Source organism: Larus michahellis, chromosome Z, assembly GCF_964199755.1.
Source record: "Larus michahellis chromosome Z, bLarMic1.1, whole genome shotgun sequence".
NCBI classification, from domain to species: domain Eukaryota; kingdom Metazoa; phylum Chordata; class Aves; order Charadriiformes; family Laridae; genus Larus; species Larus michahellis.
In genome coordinates, this window is record NC_133930.1 from 1,719,072 (window position 1) to 1,740,952 (window position 21,881).

General features: G+C 49.3%; 1 protein-coding gene across 2 annotated transcripts in view; it reads right to left on the reverse strand.

Moving 5' to 3' along the window:
- Nucleotides 1–7,173: 7,173 nt before the first annotated feature.
- The window catches only part of DCC (DCC netrin 1 receptor), a 592,501-nt gene continuing 577,793 nt past the window's right edge, over nucleotides 7,174–21,881 (reverse strand). For both annotated transcript variants that reach the window (XM_074568848.1, XM_074568847.1), the window contains exons 28-29: nucleotides 15,426–15,568; nucleotides 7,174–13,025 (exon numbers count right to left, since the gene is read on the reverse strand). In XM_074568848.1, coding sequence (XP_074424949.1) covers nucleotides 12,936–13,025; nucleotides 15,426–15,568 — 233 coding nt within the window. In that variant the 3' untranslated portion in view covers nucleotides 7,174–12,935. The remainder of the gene's footprint in view (nucleotides 13,026–15,425; nucleotides 15,569–21,881) is intronic.

Consider the following 21,881-nt stretch of genomic DNA (forward strand, 5'->3'; position numbering starts at 1 on the left):
GCGCCCTTGTTTATGTTGATATATCAGGGCCTTGACAAGCCTTGCTCCACAGATGAACATTTCAATTGCTCTGGCCTCCAAGGAAGGATCTTCCGTCACCCTCCCGGCATATCCCGGTTGCGCACCTTGGTTTGCGCAGCCTTTAAGTTGATTACGCTGAATATTAGCCCAGTCCTTGAGAACGGGTTGGTTTTTTCCCCCAGCTGCCAGAAAGTTTCCAATTACATGCAATTAATTAAATTTAACTTTTTAAAGATTTTAATTGTTTGGGGTATTCTTTTTTTTTTTTTACTAAGTTCTTAGTTTAATTAAATTAAATAAAAATTTTAATTTAATTAAAATGGAAGGTTAACTTAATGAAATGAAAGTTCTTAATTGGGTGAAGGGAATGTCATCAAAACTATAACAATATTTGTTCTGATAGAAAAGCAGTTCAGTATCTGCGGAAACGGGAGCAGCTGACAGGAGCAAGGATAACGACCCTAGGAGCGGGGTTCGAATCCTTGATTTTCCTGTGTGCAAATTATTTCGTCTGGGCTATCAATCTTTCTGTGGAAGGCTTTTCTTTTTAACTAGTGTTTCTGGATCTCCAGGAGACCGCCCGTGTTGCCAGGTGGATGATTCGAGCAGTCTCGCGTGCCTGCGGGTTTCCACAGGTGTCTGCTGTAGGTGGCGAGATAAAAGAAAGAGTTGTTTCCAGATCCAACAAATCCATTTTTCCAAGTGTATCTCACGGCTCCCAAGTGCAAAGAAAACCAGTTCTTACCGTGTAAAAATATCCCTCTTCGCGACAAACTTTATCTTCTTTTCAGTGCTGAGGTTGTGCCTCTTGCCCACCTTTTTTTAGTGAATATGGCAAATATGCGAAGTTTTGAATAATAAAATCGTGAAAAAAAAAAAATTGCAGCTGAAATGTGCAATGATTCAGACAAGACCCTATTATCTTAATCCAGTTCCATCAGCAGCATCACAAAATGGTTTCTACTTACTCAGGCTTTCCTTTTTAATGAAACTCGGTGATCTGGAAGGTTAAATGTTGGTGTTTACAAACTCTGCTCAAAGGCGTCTAATTCTGCCGACCGTCTCATGACCTGCTCCCACAAGCTGCTGATTTCTCGGGCTCCAGTTCAGCTTCGAGGACCTGAGCCAGGGGAAGGAGAACTGTCCCGCCAGGTCCTGGGTGCCCACCTGGGTCTCACCCGTACCAGGAGGGGACACGCTCTGCCCTCGGTGGCCTTGCACTGACACAGGAGCAGGGGGCAACTGCGGGTTGTAAGGTTGGTGGCAGCAGCCTTAGGGTATGGCTAGGGACCAAGAGTTGGTGGCCGTGGCCATGTCCACACGCCTTCGGGAAGCCAAAACACCTCTTCTTGCTTATCTGGGGGAATTCCAGCTCAGTGCAAGGTCTGGAGAGAGAGCTGGACCCTAGTTGTGGGAGGGCCACCGCTGCCCTTGCACCATCTCTCCATCCCCGGACCAGGTGTGTCCGGTGGAGCAGTGGTGGGACACCATCCTCTGGGATGGGGCTCCTGGTGCATCCCCCATCGCACCACCCTCTCGGGCTCTGCGCCAGTGAGCAGAGGCATCCTCCGGGACGGCGCTACAAGATCATTATGCTCCCAGCTCACGCTGCTCCTCCGTGGGCACTAAAATATTCATGTCTGGCACAGGGTGCTGGGAGGCCGGGTAGCACGTTGTCATAAGAAAGTGACACTGAATTTTTACATGCCTACTTCTTTTTCTCTCTCTTTTTCTTTTTTTTTTTTTTTCATGGTCCAAACATAAATTAAATTTGGTATTGCCCAAAATAAAGAACCAGCGGTTCATTCCAGATTTGAGAAAGTGTGTAATTTGTTAAATCAGTTAAACCGTCCCTTCTTTCAAATTATGCCCGGACGCTTAAAATTAACATTATACATTAACCCGCCCTGTCATTACATTGGAGCAATGACCTTCCTTTCCTTACAGGCATTTTCACGGTGGTTTCCACACTGCCTCAGAAGTGGAAAAGAAGGTGATGCGAGGGGAAAAGCTCGCTGGTGGTAGCTGTGGGGTGATGACCGGAGCCTGGGCGGGGGGGCTGTGGGGGCGAAACAAGGCGGAATCCATCTCCAACAGCAGCACAGAACTGTTGTCTTGCTCTCATTTCTCAGCAAAAGCAGTTTTGTTGGGAAGTTCTTCCAAGTCAAGTACAACACGGGGAAGAGGACTTAGGGTCTCCACCTTCCCGTGCCACCACGTGTCTGCTGACCACCTCAACACCACGTGTTGAGGCCTTAAAGTAGACATTTGCCACGTGTTTTCCCACTTTATCAAACCCTGTCACTCATGGCACTGCCCGAGGCCACGTGCCGTGGTCCCACCGGCATCCTCCAAGCAGTCATTTACAGGCAACGCGCCAGCGCTACTTGATCTGCCTGCTCCGGCTGCGCTCTTTGCTCGGTTTGTTGGGGAAAAAAGCACTTGCGTTAATTCCCACATGGCAAGAAGTGTGGAATTAACTGCTGCACTGTCCCCTGCTCTCAGACAACGGCTGGTGGGCTTCCAGAGCTGACGTCCCTGCCTGCTGAAAGCCTGGGCGCGCAGACCTCAAGGAATGGATAAATTCTGCAAGTACAGCAAAAAGTCTGGTTCCCACCTGGCCTGCAGTAGGTTTATAGCTCATGAGATAAAAGCTCCACTGTATCTCATTGTGGTCTGAGGGACCAGGTCAGCTGGACTTCCATGGAAGGGAGAGCAGAGGAGTTGTCCAAGGGTAAGGAAACTCAACCTGTCGCTCTGCTTGGAGCTTCACCCCCAGCCGAAGCACAGGATCTCCCGTCCAAGCGACGTTTGGGGTCTCCGGATGAAGCCCAGGTATCCGTGCAGGTCAAGCAGCAGAACGTGCCACCAAGCCAGGGTGACACGAAGGAAGGTTGTTTGCTCCTCCCTTGGTTGCTACAGACGGAGTGTCTCGCCTGGGGCGCCGGCGACAGCAGCCGTAGCAGAGCGTATCGGCTTAATGCCGCTGGCAAATTGAACTGCTGCTCCGCAATGGAGCCAAAACCTGGTTTCATCCGAAACCGGGGCGAAAAATGACAAATTCATAGATTTCTTTTAAAGGAAATCTTGTGAAGGCTTTTGGTTTACTCACTCTATATTTCAGCAAAGCCAGAACGCTTTCTTCTGCCTTTTGCGTCTGGACTTTTGCATTATAATAGCAGCCGGAACGTGTGTAGCTTTAAAGCATGATACGCGAAAAAAAGTCAAAATATTTATGGCACAGCCAAATACTTCGCCAGGTTGAAACAAGACTGAAATAAAACACTGTGATAATTTCCTGAGCGTGTTCCGCTCACGAGCTCATGCGCGGGGAGGCCTGCCCTCGGAGCAGCCCCCAAGGCGGTGGAGTTGTGTTTATTCAGAAGATTTTGCAGGGTGCTTGAGCTGGTAGAAGCCGGGAGAAGTCTACGGAGACACGTCTCTGTGCAGCCCCAGCCCAAAAGGCAGCGCAGCCACCCCCCTCCCCAGGCTGTGACCCCCCCCAGGGTTGGAGGTTGTGTATAAATTCCAGCAACAACCGCTGTCTGCTCCTGCAACTCCCTCAGCTCCCGGCGCTGGAAATAAAAGCCGAGGAAATGCTCCGTGCCCAGGCGCGACCCCAGTGACGGGGCTGGGTTGGAGCCCGACTTGTTCCTATTTTACCGCCGTGGTGCTCCTGGGAAACTGCCGTAATAAAGCGCTTCCCACGCTGCTGCTTGTCCAGGGGGTGATTTTCACCTCAGGGCTCCTCGCCTGCTGTCAAACCACCAGCTGCCTTTGCTGGATGTGACTTCGTCTCGCAGCCAGGCGCCCCAGCGTCCTCCCGCGGAGCTGGAGAAATCGGAAGGGCAAAGCCATCGGTGAGCTGCCGACCCCCTCAGGAGACGGTTTGCAAATTATTTAATAAAGGAAACACGCTGATGGCCAGCTCAGATTTTTTATTATTATTATTAATTATTATTATTATTATTATTATTTATTTATTGTTATTATTGCCGGCGGTTAACTGCCTCCGCGCTGCCCCTGTTGCGAGCAGGTTGCCGAAGCCACCACCGAGTCATCGAAGTTTGGGGCCGGAGCCCTCCCACGCGCGGGCTGCCGGCTACTCACGCTTGGAAAACCAGGTCTCAGCCGCAGACGCTCCTTCGTTTATCACGACGGGTTTAATATTTCCAGGCTGGCTGCAGCTTATCCTACCGGCCGCAGGGAAAAGGAGGGTGATGGCCGTGTAACGCTTCCCCCCCCTCAAAACTCCACACTGCCACCGCAAATACTGAAGGCAAAGGTCTTCAGACCAAAAGGCACTGATCCGGCAGTCAGTTTAAATTAAAGTAAAACAATATTTCCCTCTAAACCACCCGCTGATTCATTTCCTCCGCCAGCCTTATTTTGTTCCGTGAAAAGTTCAAATAGATGGAATTTATTGGCCCCGAGAGAGGCGGGCGTCTTTTTGCGCATGAAGCAAAATATTCCCACCTGACCAATAAAATCGGGAACCACGATGAATTTATTGGAATGCCACCATTTTCAATTCAAACTAAAGCCTCGGTGCATACAATCCATGGTGGGCTGGTTTACCCAACGGTCGTATTTCTCTGTGCGTAACCGTGGTCTAATAGAAAGGGCTTCCATGAATCCCCACTGACAACCCCCAAAAAGGGTTTTTTCAAGGACTCGGGCACAAAAATAAAGGCGGTGCTTCAGGGCACCACCCCCCTAGATTTTTTTTTCTTGGATCCTCCTTTGGGACAATGGCCCACCTTCGCTTTCAGCAGGACGCAGGCCAAGAAACCAAACTGCGGGCAGCTCGTGTCCTTTTCTTGGAAGAAAGTCCCACTGCGGTGCCAACTTGAGCTCTTTTATTATGGTATTTCATGGAACCATAAAATTATAGAATATCAGGTTGGAAGGGGATCTCAAGGATCATCTGGTCCAACTTTTCTTGGCAAAAACACTGTCTAGACAAGACAGGTCAGCACTCTGGGGGGCCTTTCCCTTCCTACAGAGGAGAACCTAACATTTACCAAGTGCCATGAAGGCTAAATCCTCCAAAATTTGCATTTGGGGTCCCTGGGACAGTTTTCCTCAGCTTTCAGTCCAGCTTCGATGTTTATTCCGCAGTATCTTCTAAAATGCGGTAATAATTCTTGAAGAAAAATAATGGAATTAATGCCTCCCTTTCCCTAAATGGAAATCTGGAAATATCAAAAGTCCGACCTCATCAAAACGCCCCGTCACGCCCCCCCCGCTCCCACCCTTGGTCCTGCCGCCATCCTCGTCGGCATCAAGCCCAAACTTTGGAAGAAAAGCGCAAGTTTGCTTGTGCGAAATGTTTATGTGGGCAACGTGCGTCCCCTGTCCGTCCGTCCCCCCACCGCGGACGGTTTCTGCCTTGGTGACCAGAGTTCCCACCAACCACCGAGGTCCCCCGTGCCCAGTCTGCTCGGGTGGGCAGAGGGCGAGGACACGGGACGTGCCTCTGTCACCGTCACCACTGCAGATGAACAAACCTGTCAGGTTTTGACTTCCTTTCAAAAGCAGGATTAACACCCTTACCTAACTACAGAGACAGCGTCTTATTTCTCTCTATATCTCGGCCTTCAAACACAAAAATCCTCCCACCTGCTCGATGTGATGACTTGGTACCTGCCACCGCTTGGGGTTTAGAAATAAAAGGAGTTTCGATAGCAAAAAAGGTTGCGCCAAGAACATAAAAAGGGCTCCAGCGTCCATAAAGTGGCATTAATTTCTAGAAATAAACATGAAAGCTCTGCCCCCGTGAACCACGCCGCCTGCTTTGGAGAAGACCTTGAAAGAGTCAAGGGAAGGAGAGCAATTCCTTCTCTGGAGTTCTATTGTGCTATGCAGCCCTCAAACTTGAGAATGATGGGGGGAAAAAAAAAAAGTAGACGCCACCACTCCACCCCCACCCCCCACCCCCCCAAATATTTCCTTTACCCAGAAGCCTCCAAATTAGATGAGAAATAAAAGCTTTGCATGAAAGAATAAATATGGGCACTGAAGGCAGTTGGCCGTGACGTTCGTTGAGCACGAGGAGTGATGCTGCTGGGGAGCAGGGACGCCGAGGAGGATGCAACAACAGAAATGGGGCATGAGAGGAAAGGAAGCTGTGAATTGTAATGAGAGATGGAACCGTCTGCCTTGGTGACCCATCAGGGGCTGGAGGACATCTGCTGTGTGTAGTCCTTGGGCTGTGGGGTCAGAGGAGATGCTGCGGCACTGGCTCTCTGGGCTGCTGCCTCCTGCAGGTGCCCGAAGGTGGATGGCTGCGAAAATCCACGTGTCGGGTGCTTAGAGACCAAGAGCAACACGTTCGGAGGTTGCTCACATCCCCCAACGCTGTTTTGGATAACCAATACTAACTGACGATGCCTGTGGAAGGCAGGGCGGGTGGGCTCCGCAGTCACTGGGAAAGGAGGGCAGGATCACAGTGCAATAGGAAGAAACGGGCGCAGAAATAAATCCAAATCCAAATCCCATCTGCTGAATCGCAGAATCACGGAATGGTTTGGGTTGGAAGGGACATTAAAGACCATCCAGCGCCACCCCCTGCCCTGGGCAGGGACACCTCCCACTGGATCAGGTTGCTCCAAGCCCCGGCCAACCTGGCCTTGAACCCCTCCAGGGATGGGGGCTTCTCTGGGCAACCCGGGCCAGAGGCTCACCGCCCTCACAGCCAAGAATTTCCTCCCCGTATCTATCTTCCTGACAGCTGTGTTCCTTTCTCTACAGATACGAAGTTGATTCCCAAGTGACCCAACTCCCAAATTACCTTCTTGGACAACCCCTGATGTTTCCCTACACAAGAAGACTTCTTCTTCCCTTCCAAAGCCTTCCCCAAATCAACACAGCTCCTACAGCATCCACAGCGTACCATGACATTCACCTTAAATCGTCCCCCAAATTGCAGATTGCATTTCCATGGGGCCCCGGAGGGGAGCAATGCAGCGGGGACGGGGCCAGAAGATGCTGCGGGGCCGGACGGGATGTGCCGGGGCAGGAGCTGCGGAGTTGCCCTGGGATGCAGGGCCTGATGCCCAACGCTTGCCGTACCACGTCCCAGCCAAAGAGAGAGAGAATTTGTATCAAAACTTTATTTATTAAACCAAAAAATGCACCATTGGAATAACATTTCTATAAAAAATGAATATGAGACTGTTCTACAGTGCATTACAAAACCCCCTTTTTCTTCATGTAGTAGTATACAAGATTGTGTGTAGAAACAGTCATTTCTTTTTAAACTGTAAGCAAGTTTCCTTTCTCATAGAACAAGATTTACACTTAAATATTGCAGTCACTATTCTAATTTGGTTAACAATGCTAGAGTCCGACAATTTAAAGAAACCGTTTATAGGCTCAAAATGCCACCTTTAGGCCTTTTGTAACAACAAGATTCTTTTTTTTTTTGTTTTTTTTTGTTTTTTTTTGTTTTTTGAAACTAAGGCTAGTTAAAGCTGTAGTATAACCCATTTCTATCAGATAAACATATCACTAGTATGCTAAGAATTTCTGAATTACCTTGCAAAGCCCTTTGAACGGCATTCACCGGTGCCAGGACACGGAATTTGCAGGCTGGAGCCGGCGCGTCACAGCACGGTGGGGGGGGGTGTGTGTGTGTGCGTGACGGCGGCGGTGGCACGGTGACAGGCGGTGGCACGGTCCCGCTGCCCGACCCTCCCGAATCCTCGCGCTCGGGGCGCGTTAAGGCAGGGCCGGAGCCCCCGGCAACACAACACGCGCCGGGGGGGGAACATGGGCACACTGCAGCTTTAACAGCCTGCTCGAGGATTTCCAGCCAGGTATCCCTTGTATCATAAATTATCCAAAAAGAAAACACTCTAAATAATAAATTAAATATTACTTATAAAAAGTACACCCTTCCCCCCTCCCCACCCCCAACCGCCCCATCGCGAACAAGGTGGCGATTCGCCAACGTAGGAATCGCCAGGTCTATGTTACAAGAATAAAAACAGCATCGTCCCTTCTCCTCCCGACGTTGCTTCCTCGCCCTTGGAATTCCATGTACAGCATACAGTGAAGCGCGCTGGCGCCTGGGGGGGCTGGATCGCCTTCTCCAGCCGGCCCGGCCCAGGATGAGGATGCGTTCAATGCCTTTTGCTGAGAACGTTAAAAAAAAACAGGTCATGGAGCCTCCGAAGAACCCAGTTCGACACCAGACAGGACACTGAGCAGCTAACGGGGACGCGGGGAAACAAAGCCGACAGGAAAAACAACCTCGGATCACCTACGAAGCCGTGATTATTTTTTTTTTTTTTAAGAAAAAACACCCTTCTTCCACGCGGCTTCCAGCTATCCGTCTCACAAACGAGGAGGCCGAGGGGTTGGAGATTCGCCGCCGCCTGCTCCCCACCGGAGCGCTGCCCGTGTCTCCCCCTGCTTGGGGCTTGGCCGAGCGCCTCGGGAACGCTGCCAGCTCTCCCCCCCCAGAACATCTGCGCCGGGTTTTCACCATCGGTACGGCTAAAGTTGGTCGGCAGCGTGTGCGAGCGTCTTGGGTGTGGATTCAGCGCTGGGTGCCGGCTAGGAGGGCACCCCGGGAGAGGACCCTCGATGAGCTACAGCAGGAATTACACCGTCAGCTCCGACTGCGGAAGAGAACGCCTGACGCTTCCCAAGGGCTGGAAGGACCTGGACGCGGCCTCGCCGCTACCTCGCCCCCCATCCTTCCAGGTGTGAACGAGCCCTGCCATCACTCTGCCCGGTGTTCGCTGGGTCGCGCTGCGCGTTTTGGCAGCAGACGTCAGAGCGAGTGAGCACGCACCGCAGAACATGCCCAGAAGCTCGGGAGAAACGCTTTAAAAAAAAAAAATAAATCATGTAGCCTTTAAAAAATGTCAAGGAGGGAATCAAGCAACGTGCGGCATCCTACCCAGGCGGGTTCTTAAGGAGCTGGCTGCGGGAAGGGCTTGGGGAAAAGATGCTCCTGTAAAAAACTAAAGGCAAAGCTACTAAAAGAGGAGGCTCGAGGGGTGTCGATGCAAAGAACAGCCACTTTGCGGCAGAATCTGACTGCAGCATCCGACACGCGACGTCCCAAGCCACACGGAAGCGTCATGGCTGACGTTCCCTTCGCTACCAGTACAAAGCGGCCAGAGCACACGGGGACGGTCATTGTCGCTGGCTACGTGACGTGGGGAGAGCAAGGACCAACCTTCGAAGCATTTCCAAACCGGTTGGAGAACCCTGGAGTGGCTAATCCTGCTTGGAGCTACATGACCGTCTTTGTGCTTCTCCTGTTTCTGGCTGCTTCTTAGTTGGGCATCACCAGTTCCCAAACGTGAGGGTGCCAGACCAGTAGAGGGGATGTCACAGAATCATAGAATTGTCTAGGTTGGAAGGGATCTCCAAGATCACCGAGTCCAACCATCAACCCAACACTGCCAAAACCACCACTAACCCACGTCCCATGCGACGGTCCTCGCTCCCTGAGAAGTGACACCACAAACCCTACTGGCAAAATTTTGGCAGGATCGATGTCCAGCCCTAAATCGGGACACTATCAAGATCATGCGCAAGAACAAGAAGCAGATTAACCTCCCTCTTCCAAGAATTAATTAGCTTCGCAAAGGGACTGAACCTCTTCGCCAGTCGTGAACATCTAAGCAGTCCACAAGGGAGCCCTCAGCCTTTTGAACCATGGATATTGCCCCATTTTTAGGTCTTAACAGAGAAAAAGGGGGGAAAAAAAGAAAGGGAAAAATACATCTTTTTTTTTGGCTGCTGGATTTTTTTCCCATCTGTTGAAGGCAGCCCTCTCGTATTGATTAGCTAATGATCTTCCACGGTAACATGGAGCTTCACAAGCCCGTCACGCAATGACAGGTTTCTCACGCCATTTATCTGGGAGTGCCCACGGCCGAGATAGCCACGGGCTATAAATATTCTGGCAGTTGAGGAAATTTGTCAAAAATCCAAAGAAACTCTCAGCCAAGCTCACCGCAAATAAACAGAGCATCAGCAAAATCTGACGTGGAAGATTTCTGCTAAAGCACTCGTTTGAGTTTTGCAAGTTCTGTCGTTCACACATACGGTGAAATTTGAAAAGAAATGCCTGCTTACTAATTAGTTGGGAGTCATAATCATACTAAAATCATCCTCAAACGAAGGTTGGGAATGTCTCCAAGGCTCCTTAGGGCAATGACACCCAAATTCAGTGTCATGTAGATCATGGGAGGTGAAGGGAAGTTGAAAAAAAAAACCACCCAACCCCAAAACTCAGCGCTTATATGGAATAATTTAGTTTTACTGACAAATCCTGAGCTTAAATTGAAGCAGAAATTTCTTACTCATTTGTTAAAAAAAGGGGGTGGGGGAGCGGCCGTGTCTTGCTTGGGCTGAGCCAAAGAGTTGTTCCTTCCCATGGAGAGGAGGACGCGGTGCCAGGCGTGGGACCTTGGCCTCGGTCTGCAAGTGGGACTGACTTCAATGGGGCTGAGCCTGGGAATGAGAAATGCTTCAAAAGGCGGAAGAAAGGGCCAGATCAATCTGCGGACTTCCAAGGGTTTAAACTGAAGCGAGATGCCCGAACAGAACCCAGCGGCTGAGCGATACCGAAGCGCCCGGACGCTACAGCTCCGGTGCCCAAACCAACCCAAAAACCAACTCGCAAACCTTTTTGCGGCTCGTCTGCTTTGAGGCCATCTGGGATTGTTAGACACTCGCTCCTGGATTAGTGTGCCGGGATTAAAAAGGGGCAGCGCTGCTCTTGAAAGTCCCGGGGGCAGTTTCTATTGCCGGCTATCCCGCTGCAAATCCAGGGTAAGGCGTATTCCATAAACGATAAGTGAGAGACGGCTTTGGCCTTGTGCTCCTATTCCAACAACGTCAACCTCTGCAAATACAGACGGGGAGCTATTCAAAAGCCGCGTCGAGCCTTCATTTGTCGACTTAAAGCGGAGGCAGTGATTTTACAGGGCCTAACAGCTGAGCTGGGTTTCCATCAGGAAAAGTTTGTGCATTTTATTTGAAGTGGAGCTTTGCGGTTACAAATCTTTCAGAACGGGAAAGCTCAGCCTCCCATGCAGGCAAGATTTCCTCCCTCTCAAGAAATATTTCATTAAAATCTGCGTAAATTGAATAACAAGGCATTTTTAAAGGAGCACTTTCCCAAACACACTAGAGTTCCTAATGAAGCATTTGAATTCCTCCTTGACATCTGATTTCCCTTCCAGCACGGGGGGGCCGTAGAAAATAATCTGAATTATTACTTCTGTTGCAGTGCCATTTTACTCAAAATATTTTATTCGGAGATTCACATATAATTACCCACCTAATAAAAGGAGCTATTAGGTTGTAAAGATCCTATCCTTTCCATGCTCTTTTAAAATTATGACCCACTCAAGCTTGAAATCAAAAGCAGCGCTGAATGGAATAATTCATCTGAAACTCTCTTATTGGGTTTTGCAGCCTCCTAACTGATAAATATGCAAATTAGTTCCCTTTTGGTGATTCAGCTGCATAAACAGGGATTAACGCTGAATGCGGCTTAAAATTTCGCAATAAAATGTATGCACACAAAAATTTAGTCAATTCAACCCGTTACGGTTGTCAATAAACACCGTAACGCGCGGCGACAGCCCTAGGACAAGGCGAGGGAATCCCTAAAGACGGTTCACCGTGTCCCCCTTGCTCTCCGCTCCTTGCTCGCTGTTCCCGTGGAGCACTGCCCACCTCAACCAGGAATTAGCACGGAAAGCCCTCCTAATTAATTTAGCGGTTATTCACTCTGGGCTTCCTCCCCCAGGCTGGCGTCCTGCCCGCGGGAAGCACCCGGCGCCCGCCAACCCCTCCTCATCCTCTGCCCATCCTCATCCCAGGCGGAGGGGTCCTCGGAGCGGAGCCATGCCGGGGTGGGACGGAGGGTGGACGGGGAAACTTCGGCTCCGTTTTTCTCTCCTCTCCGGCTCGCGGTGGTCCCCAATGTCACCACAGGGCGGTCCGGCACAAAGGCCACCCGTGTTTTATTACGAGCTTAAGCAGGAGCTGACTGCGTGTCAGAGAAGATTGCATATTACGTCCTCTTTTTGCAAGCGTACACTGGCTGGCTGGCAGCAGGCCACCAATGCAGTGGTTTTTTCGGGTTTTTTTCTCTTTTTTTCTTTTCTTTTTTTTTTTTTCCTTTTTTTTTTTTTTTTACATTCCTGGTTCTCTGTTCGCCATACATAAAACATGAACTACGGGAGGATTTACAAACGCTCGCTGAAATGGCTGAATTTTCGCAGCAACTCGCTAATCCCCACCGCTCGGGCGAGATGAGCGGCGGGGAGACGACAAGAGAAATTAGTAATTTGTCTTTTTTCATTTTGTGCTGTTGGGAAAACTTCCAGATTTTTTCGGCGTGGTGGTGTGATTATTTGCTATGGGTGTTTCCGTAGTCAGTAATTACGTATTTAAAAAAAAAACAAAAAACCAACAAACCCAAACGAGCGGCCTACGACACTGTCTCATTAACGGCATGGTCTATGTTTAAAAAACAGACTTGCATGAGGTAAGACTAGATCTATACAAAGAGCTACAAACCTCTACGGAGTAAAACATGAGTTAGTCATGACAACTTGAGCTCTACGAAGACTAGTAGATCAAAACGAGCAATCCGGTGGCATCAGCTACGACACCGCGGTGATGACGTCATCCGCCTTGCCACGCTTCCATCACTTTAGATGCCAGCTCTACAGTTCTTGAACATTTCCATCGATATTCTCTCCTTTTTCTTCATTTTATCATTCTTTTTAGGACTTTGCAGGAATCCTCCTTGCGCTGAAGGAGTGGTACCGGGAACAAGATGATTTTATGGGGTGGTGTACGTGGGTGGTTGGCGTGAAATCCTGGTATGCTGCAATGCTCCGGGATAATTATCGCTTCATCAAGAGCTGTTAGAAGGCTGAGCCTGTGATAGCATTGAGTTGCTTCATTAGCCCCTCCAAACTGGCCATCTGTTCGCTCAGATCATCCTGCTCATAAACCTGCGAGCGAACAAACACAGAGAGATCAGTGGGCAGCGGGATGGCAACCGAACGCCTCCGGCACAGAGCCCGGGACATGGCCCGTGGCAGGGACATCCCGCGGTCCCCCACCGGGACGCCTTCCCTGCATGGTCCTCAGGGACCCGGAGCCTTCAAGGATGGGCTGATGCTTACAGGCTGGGTAGCAAAGACTCCCTGGGCTCAACACGTGAGCTGGAAACCAGGGGTGACCATGCTAGACCAATATTAAATGTTAACAACCCTTCCCTGAGTCCCCATCTCTCCCTCCCTTAGGTCGCCTGTGTTGGGGGGACTGTGAAAACATTTTTTAGCATCCAACAGAGACATCAAATGCTCATCTAAACACACCCCTCTTCCCTAGGGCACGCTGCAGCAGTTCCTTCAGCAATTAGCTGAACTTCTCAGCCTTTTCTGGTGGTTGGGAATTTCCACCATCACCTTTAGTGACTGGGGAGACCTTAGAGCCCCTTCCAGTCCCTCAAGGGGCTCCAGGAAAGCTGGGGAGAGACTCTGGATCAGGGAGGGGAGCCATGGGATGAGGGGGAATGGTTTTAAACTGGAAGAGGGGAGATTTAGATGAGATATTGGGAAGCAATTCTTTGGTGTGAGGGCGGTGAGCCCCTGGCCCAGGTTGCCCAGAGAAGCTGTGGCTGCCCCATCCCTGGAGGGGTTCAAGGCCAGGTTGGCCGGGGCTTGGAGCAACCTGGTGTGGTGGGAGGTGTCCCTGCCCGGGGCAGGGGGTGGCACTGGATGGGCTTTCAAGTCCTTTCCAACTCTAACCATTCTGTGATTTTATGATTCTCTGACTGGGAACAGTTTTCAGAGGCACCTAACTGGGCCAGAAGAAAGTAATCCTTTGGGGTATGGTCAACTGTGAATCTGCGGCAAAACCTAAAACTACCAACATTGCACTTATTGTTGGGAACCATGACCTCAAAAATTACCAAGGCAAGAGCAAGAGGAAGGATCCTCTGCTTTCAGACACTGAGAGGGAGCTTAAACATTAGTTATTTACAGAATCATAGCATTGTCTATATTGGAAGGTACCTTTAAGATCATCGAGTGCAACCATCGACCTAACGCTGTCAAAACCATCACTAACCCATGTCCCTCAGCACCACGTCTACCCATCTTGGGTTTTACCCAGTAAAAGATCTGAAAGTGCTGTATAAGCCCTGCAGTCCCCGAGGTGGGATGGAACGGGCAGCTTAAAAGAACACCCACGGAGTCAGGCTTAAAAAAAATTCCCCAAATTTTATCCTTTCTCCCCAAATTCTGACCACCCGATGAGCTTACTGCCTGCACTGGTGTTGCCTGTAACTGCCCTCACGCTTGTGGAGCTGGAGCAGTGTCGTTCCCGGGAGCTAAATTGTGCCGCTCTGACAAAATAAGGTACTGAGAGCTGAGATGACACTTTGTGTTATCAAACGTCCTGTGTTTAATTACTCCTGATGCCAGCAAGTTCACCACAGAGGGCATTTTCCTTCCCGTTCCCCTTCCAGTAGGAGATTCCACGTCTCTTACATCCTCCCGCGTCCCCTCTTCCCAGCAAAATGTGAGAATCCTTCCGCGAAGTGTATTTTTATGCCGTTGATAACGACGACACGCAGGAATCGAACGCTGTTGCCCTGCATTCATCAGGCAGCAGACCCAAACCCTCCATACCCACGGCGAAAGCAAACCTTTCGTCCTTCCCTTTAGCCAGGTGGAATACGTGAAAGGGTTCACAAACAAGATGCTGGGACAAATCACCACTATTTTTGCCTCGCAAAAAATTCTCTTTCGCGAGTAGATGAAAAAAGAGGTGATATACAACACGTATTTAATATATGTCTTTTTTCCCTTATTCCTTTTCTTTTGCACTGTTTCATCTTCTGGATCACGTTGAGACCTTTCTCTAAGAGAGTCTTAATAAGAGTGAAAAGGTTATTCTAATTTCCCCACCTTTTCACTTATCTACTTCTTCAATGTTATTTTCCTCGCCATTATCTGGTATTACTACATACTCATTTTTCCTGCCAAAATTATTTTCTTCCCTTATCGCTCCTCTCACCCCCTCTTGCTCTTCTCCCGCTATCTCAGGGCGCTCGGGACAGGCTGTGCGAGTTGTCCCGTGGATAATATTAAGGGAGAATTGAAGCACTCGCTTCTCCCCTGTATCACGCACGCCAAAGTCCATTAAAGTCAACAGCGAAGTTTTACCGGCTGCCAGAACTTTTTACCAGCTTTCTAATAGCTGTCAGCTGCAGCCTAATACCTTCGGTAAGGAGGGATGGATCGTTATCTAAAAAAAAATTAATGTGTAGATTGGGGATTAGAGACTAGAACTCGGTGGCGATGCGGTTTGCGAGAAGGTTGGCTCAGAAAGAGGGTTCTTACGTTGGTGGAGTCCTCCGTCTGCTTGTGGCCCTCTTCTGCGACCTCCGGGGCCGTGGGGACGGAGACGGGCAGCAGAGGTGACCTGGCTTTCCCCGCCAAGCCAAGGGATGCTGTTTTAACCTGAGCCTTGGGGAGGTTAGGCCCTGGAAAGAGAAATAAAAGGCACATTGAGGCAGGAAAACGAGGATTGCAGTGACATTTTGGGATCACAGGCAAAATGCAGCTGGTTTTACCATTGCTGGTCGCGTTTTTAGGTGTAAACGTACGGTCCCCTTCCCAGACAGACACTGCATCTTCCTGCAGGAGCATCGGAACCAACACAAACCCTTTCTAAAAACTCTTCAACTACATTCCATGGGCGCCGCTCCCGAAAGACGACTCACAGCCGCAGCAGGTTTGCAATTTTCCACTGACGTCACTTTTTGACGGAGCACGCTCTTTGGCAAAACCAAACGTTTTCACACGAGAACTCGAATCTTCCTGGGAAAAACACCTACAAACCAGGTGCTCCGGGAGATAATGGAAACCTGGGCTCCACGGCCCCCGCCTGGTGGGGAACTGTCACTTTGACGTTGTTTCCGAGGGAGAACGCGAGACCGAAGAGCAGAGAGCAGTGGCCAGGCTGGAGGAATGGCAGTTCATTTTCACGGTTCTCCTTCTCTTTTTTTTTCCCAGCTCCCTCAAACTGACAGCAGCCCTCCAAGCGGGTCACTGAACAAGCTCAAATAAATACCCCAAAAAAGAAAAAGTTTTTTGTGAGTTTTTATCCCAGCTTGGAAGGGGGGGGGGCGGAAATCAAAATAATTTTATTTTGTTGACGGAAAGGGATTCCTCTTTTTAAGCAGCTCTGCTGAAAAGTCCTCCTGCCCACCCCCTGGAGCCCCACTACTGCTGCTCTGCACCAGAGGCGTCAGCCGCAGCCCTTCAAAGATGCATCAACTGAGACGTCTCGGCTCTCCTCCAGAGGAAATGAAGACTTCTTTGTCTCTTTTAATGATTTAAAACATCAAAGACTAAAACCTTTGTCCTGGGCGATCTGCCTCCGCTCAGCACAAGGTGCTGGAGACACAAGGGCTGTCAGCTGAAACAGGGGCACACAAGACATTGATTTTAAGCGCGCTGGGAGAGTTTTAAAAGCCACCCTGAGATCACGTATCTCATGCATCACAGATTCAAGGCCAAAAACGGGGACGTTTCAAGCTTGCTTGCTGCCAGCCTAATCCTGCTCCCTCTGAAGCCGCGGCTTAAACGTCCCTATGACCCGCGTAAGGCCAAAGCCATCCCACCGAGTGGCTCTGGCACTTCTTTCAGTCACTTAGGTCCCCACAATTTATTCTTCCCGCTTTCCCTCTATCGACATTAAACCACTTAGACGCCTACTTGTGCCCTAAGGCAAGTTTCACGGTCAGGTCTTTAAATATGCAGCCTCCAGGGTGATGCTTGCTTGGCCGGGGGCATCACGTACCAGGGACCGCCAGATCCCCCCCAGGTAACGGCAGATCGCCTCTGGCACGGCGGATGGCTTTGGTCACTTTGGGCATGTTTCCATCTCCCATGGGACTTGGGCGTAATTTTTATTCTGCTCGTTTGACTCCCGCTGAAATCAAGGAGACGAATCATAAATAAATAGGTTTTTTTCTACGTATTTCCTCCACTATGACCTTCAGCAAGTTCCCTGCCTTTTTTTCTATTAAGAAAACGTGTACCGTAATAATGATAGTAACAACAGCCATCGCTTTAGTAGCCGGTCATGCTTTTAGAGGTATTAAAAGGCATCAGCCTCAAGTAAGTCAAGTAGGCTATTGGCCACTGAATCAGAATTGGACCAGAAAAATAGGTCTTGAGACACTCCAGCCATAAAACGTGCACAGAGGAAGGGGTGTCCCAAATGCGAGCCATGGGACAGGTTTGTATGAGGATGATCGTGGCTCTGGAGAAGAGACGCAGGGACCAGGAGCAGGGGAGATGTCTCCGCTCACATGGGACGCACTCCAAAATCCACGTCTCGGCTCAGACACTCACACGGTTTCCACGCAAAAGCAAACCATTTTTTAATGAATCTTAAGTTTAAACACCTGTTTGTTTTCTTCATCGCTGGATTCCCACCTGATTCCCTGTCTTTTCTTACGGATCATGAACATACCATGGAAGTGACGCTCCTGAGCCCGGAGCGGCACCTCCAGCGGAGGAAGGCAGGCAGCCGCAACAAGAGCTGCAGACTAATTTCCCGATATTTCAAAGAATGGTGTTAACATTTTTAATTAGTTTAAGGCAGAGAAAACCACAACGGAGCAGAAGAGAGAACAAAATCCCTCTCGAAAGCCAGGTGCCAACAGCCTGCTCATTAAAAGTTCCAGTGAAGAGCTGCAGGATGGGGCCAGGGAGGGAGAGACTCGCCAACACCCGTTCTGTAAGGCTGAGAATCGCAGATAACGCCCGTTTAGCTGAAGCTACGAACGCGTGAAAGCTCAATACGAGCTAAAAAAGATCGCCACCAAGATACGCTCGCTCTTCCAGCTCCAGTTTAATAGCTAAAAGACTTCTTTAATAGCTGGGGCCTTCAAGCGCCCCTGTATCTCAGAGTAAGGGTAGAAGATACAGCTATCCCCAAAGATTCAATCTTCTGAGCGCTGCGCATTCAAATCAGGTTTTTAGAAAAAGGACAGGATTTTTTCACTTCCATTCCTTAATGAAAAAAAAAAAAAAAAAAGCTTATTTCCAAAGAAGTAGGGGAGGAATACGCACAGGCTGACGCTCAGCACCCAGCGGTTACATGCTGAGAAATGCCTGACTCTAAAAAATAAAGGGAAGAAGGCAGCATCGGAGGCAAATTAACTCTCAGCTGTCTTGTACACAGGTTATAGCTTCTCGACATTTTTCTCCCCACTTGGAAAACACCCGCGGCGCTCAGCAAGGAAGGAAATTGCAGCTGTGGCCCCCGCAGCTGGCGCATTCCTTTTATTCTAGTTTTATCCCATGGCCGTCCCAAGGAATCCGGACTGCGTCCTGGGATAGCGCCGTGACGGGAAGAATAAATAATAAGAATACATAATAAGATGCAGCCGCTGCAGAAAATTGCATCCATGCTGTTTATTGGTCAGCTAATGGACCCAAAGAGGCTTTTTTTTTAATACGAGTGACTTCACGTTGCATCTTGTTTGATTTCCATGGGCTGGCAGAGAAGTAAACATTTGATGTGGTGGCGAGGGGCTCCTGTGAAATGCAGAGTAAGTTGCTACTGTAATCCTCAAAATCCCATGGTATAAATCATGTTTCTCATACGTAACTCATTAATTGTAGTAATTGGACTTAAAGATCCCCTTTTCCGCACAAAGACAGATGTTCCCTCCTGGATACTGTTAATGAGAAGGCATAACGATGATTGGGAAGTTCAGTTTGTGCATCTTTTTGCCCTTTAGCTCACAGAAGCAACAGGCAAATCGTAATGCTGATAAGTAAAATGAAGCTGAGAAAAATCTGCCTTGCGCGTAGCCGCCTATTTCAAGTTCTTCTGTGAGTTTGACAGCAGTGATCGTTGTCCAAGGCAACGCCTGTGATACATAATTAGGACAAGAGGTGAGCCCTCTTCCCCCAAAGGACGTTAAAAAGACCAAGCAGGCCTCTCGAAGAGAACTCTGGACGCAGAAGGTTGACATGCTAAGCAAACTAATTTAGGCAAATGAGTAGCTAATTGAATTCAAATCGCTTTGGTTTCTAATGTTCTCCAACTCAGCGGGAGTCTCGCCCGTGAAAAAGAGGAAACCTTGGCTCTGACGCCACAAGAGGCAGAAGATGACAATACCGGTCAGGTGTAACTCCAAGCAACCCCAGCATGGATTCACTGTTTCCAAGTTTCATGTTCTCAGTAGGGTTATTAAACACTTCCTGGGCTCATTAGTTAGGCAATATATGGCTACCAGGCACAAATCCCAGCTACGGCCGCCTCTCCGAGGCCCACACCACCTGAACTCACCACGGTACCATCCCTGGTGTTTCGGGATCAGTGCGATCCCGTGTCAAGGCAAAAAGAAGCAGTTTTCTAACTCTAGAATATGCGCATTTGTGCGTATCAGGCCATGCCTCATCATGATGGACACCAAGTCAAACCAACAGAGCATCCATCCTCCTGGCAGCAATACTTTGGGAGAGCTACTTGGCATTATTTTATTTGGAGATACGTCAAATGGGACAGGAGGTGATGTACGCAGCCAGGTGAGAACAACTCAGCGCCTCTCTGATGAGGAAAGGCTGAGAGCCCTGGGGCTGGTCAACCTGGAGAAGAGCAGACTGAGAGGGGATCTCACCAATACCCATCAATATCTAAAGGGCGGGTGGCAAGAGGATGGGGCCAGACTCTTCTCAGTGGTGCCCGGTGACAGGACAAGGGGCAACGGGCACAAACTGGAACACGGGAAATTCTATCTGAACACGAGGAACAACTTCTTTCCTTTGAGGGTGGCAGAGCCCTGGAAGAGGCTGCCCAGAGAGGCTGTGGAGTCTCCTTCTCTGGAGACATTCCAAACCCTCCTGGACACGTTCCTGTGCCACCTGCTCTGGGTGACCCTGCTCTGGCAGGGGGTTGGACTAGATGATCTCCAGAGGTCCCTTCCAGCCCCTGCCAGTCTGGGATTCTGTGTAACTCATTTCAGGGAGAGGACTCAAGGCTCCTGCTGGTCACGTTGCAGGGTTTCCAGCGGCCGGTCCCCAGCTGCAAGGAGCACAGTGGCCTAGCCTGGAAACTCAGAAAGTGTTAAAAAAATGCTTATGTTCACGCTCAATGGATCTGGGCTCTGTGTCAGAGTTGAAGACCAAAAATTCTTGTGTGGTTCATGTGTTACAGGCATTCTGGGCGATGATGAAAAACAATGACCTGGGAAAAAAAGGGGGAAAGTGGAGAAAATGGAGATGAATGCAAAAACTGAAAGGAGCTAATTTAAGGAGAGACAGCAAGAAATCATGCTCAATGGAGAATACTGGAGTAGAAGGTGGCTACCAGTGGAGTTCCACAAGATCTGGGCCATCTTGTCTAGACCGTGCTTTTGCCAAGAAAGGCTGGACCAGTTGATCCTTGAGGTCCCTTCCAACCTGGTATTCTGCGATTCTAAGATCTGGATCTAGGACCAGTTCTTAATATTTTGATACCTACAAAAGACGTATGAAATCTATTACTAGCAAAAGCTTGGAAATACAGCTGGAGCTGGAGTAACACGAAGGCAACTGCAGGGACCTTTCTGCTGCTCATGCAAACTTTCAGCCTTTCACAGCAAGGAGGCCAGACCACGCATCACATCCCTTCAGCCGAATTTCACATCGCTTCAGCTGTTTAAAAGTCAGGGATGAGTCTCCGCTGGGTCTTTCATCTCCCTCAATCACCAACGGAAAGAAGCACCTTCCAAAGTCTGCGGAGAGGTTGGATGAATTGTCTTTCAGAAGATCCCCCCTCTCTCTCTCTCTCTCTCTCCTTTGGCTGCACAGTGAGCTTATGTGACTGGCACAGAGCAGACACCCATTCATCAGGAGTCTAAAATTAGCTAGGAATGAGTCATATCTCTGAGAAGGAACAGGAAGTTTTGCCATAAATTCTGCTGGGTCTAACAGAAGGAAACGAGGGAAGAGAAAAGCCTGGACGCTTCTGACTTCAAGCCTACAAGTGGGTACGTGCCTCAGAGAAGTCAACTACCACCTTCAAGTGTATGAGGGAAGCAATTTTTGGCAGAACCAAAGCAAATAGAAATGTTATTTTACAGAGCGTTGGGAAGATCCTATCTGGAAAGCTCAAAAAACGTGACGGAATCAGCTTTGCCTGCGAACTCTGCGCTTCTCAGAAGGATTGCAGTACTTGGGTTTCACTAGGGGGTAATGCAAGATTGAAAGGCAGTGAGAGGCTTTCCATCAACCCCAGCGAGATGTGGATCAAGCTCGCAATGCCAAGGTGCTCCTCACAGAGATCACCAACAGCTGGGCTTAGGAAGGACGTATCTGGGCTCAAACACCAGATAGTCACCAGAGTTAGAGACAGGACATCTAGCATTTTTTAAAATGTATCTTCCTAATATTCTGCTCTCCATAAAACACACACAACCATCATCAAACATGAGGTGCGACAGCAGACAGGACACCGGAGAAACTCCGAAAAGAGGACTGTGCATGAAGATGCATTGTGTTGTATACGGGCTGCTGGTCCCAGTTGTCAACCTGCAGCCATTTGAGTCTGTTGATTCCAGAGTTGGACAAAATGTTCAACGTTTCATTAATCTGAAGCTGATTTTTTTCGTTGTTGGTTTAGCATGTTCAACAAAAGCCAGAAGTATTTTGGATCGGGCAAGGCGTTCATAGACACGTCTCATAAAGCCGATCCGAAAACTTAAATAGAAAATTGCCAAACTGGGGAGACAGATATATTCTTATACCCAATAACCCATCAGACAGGGCATACATCAAAGATGGGAAGTTGAA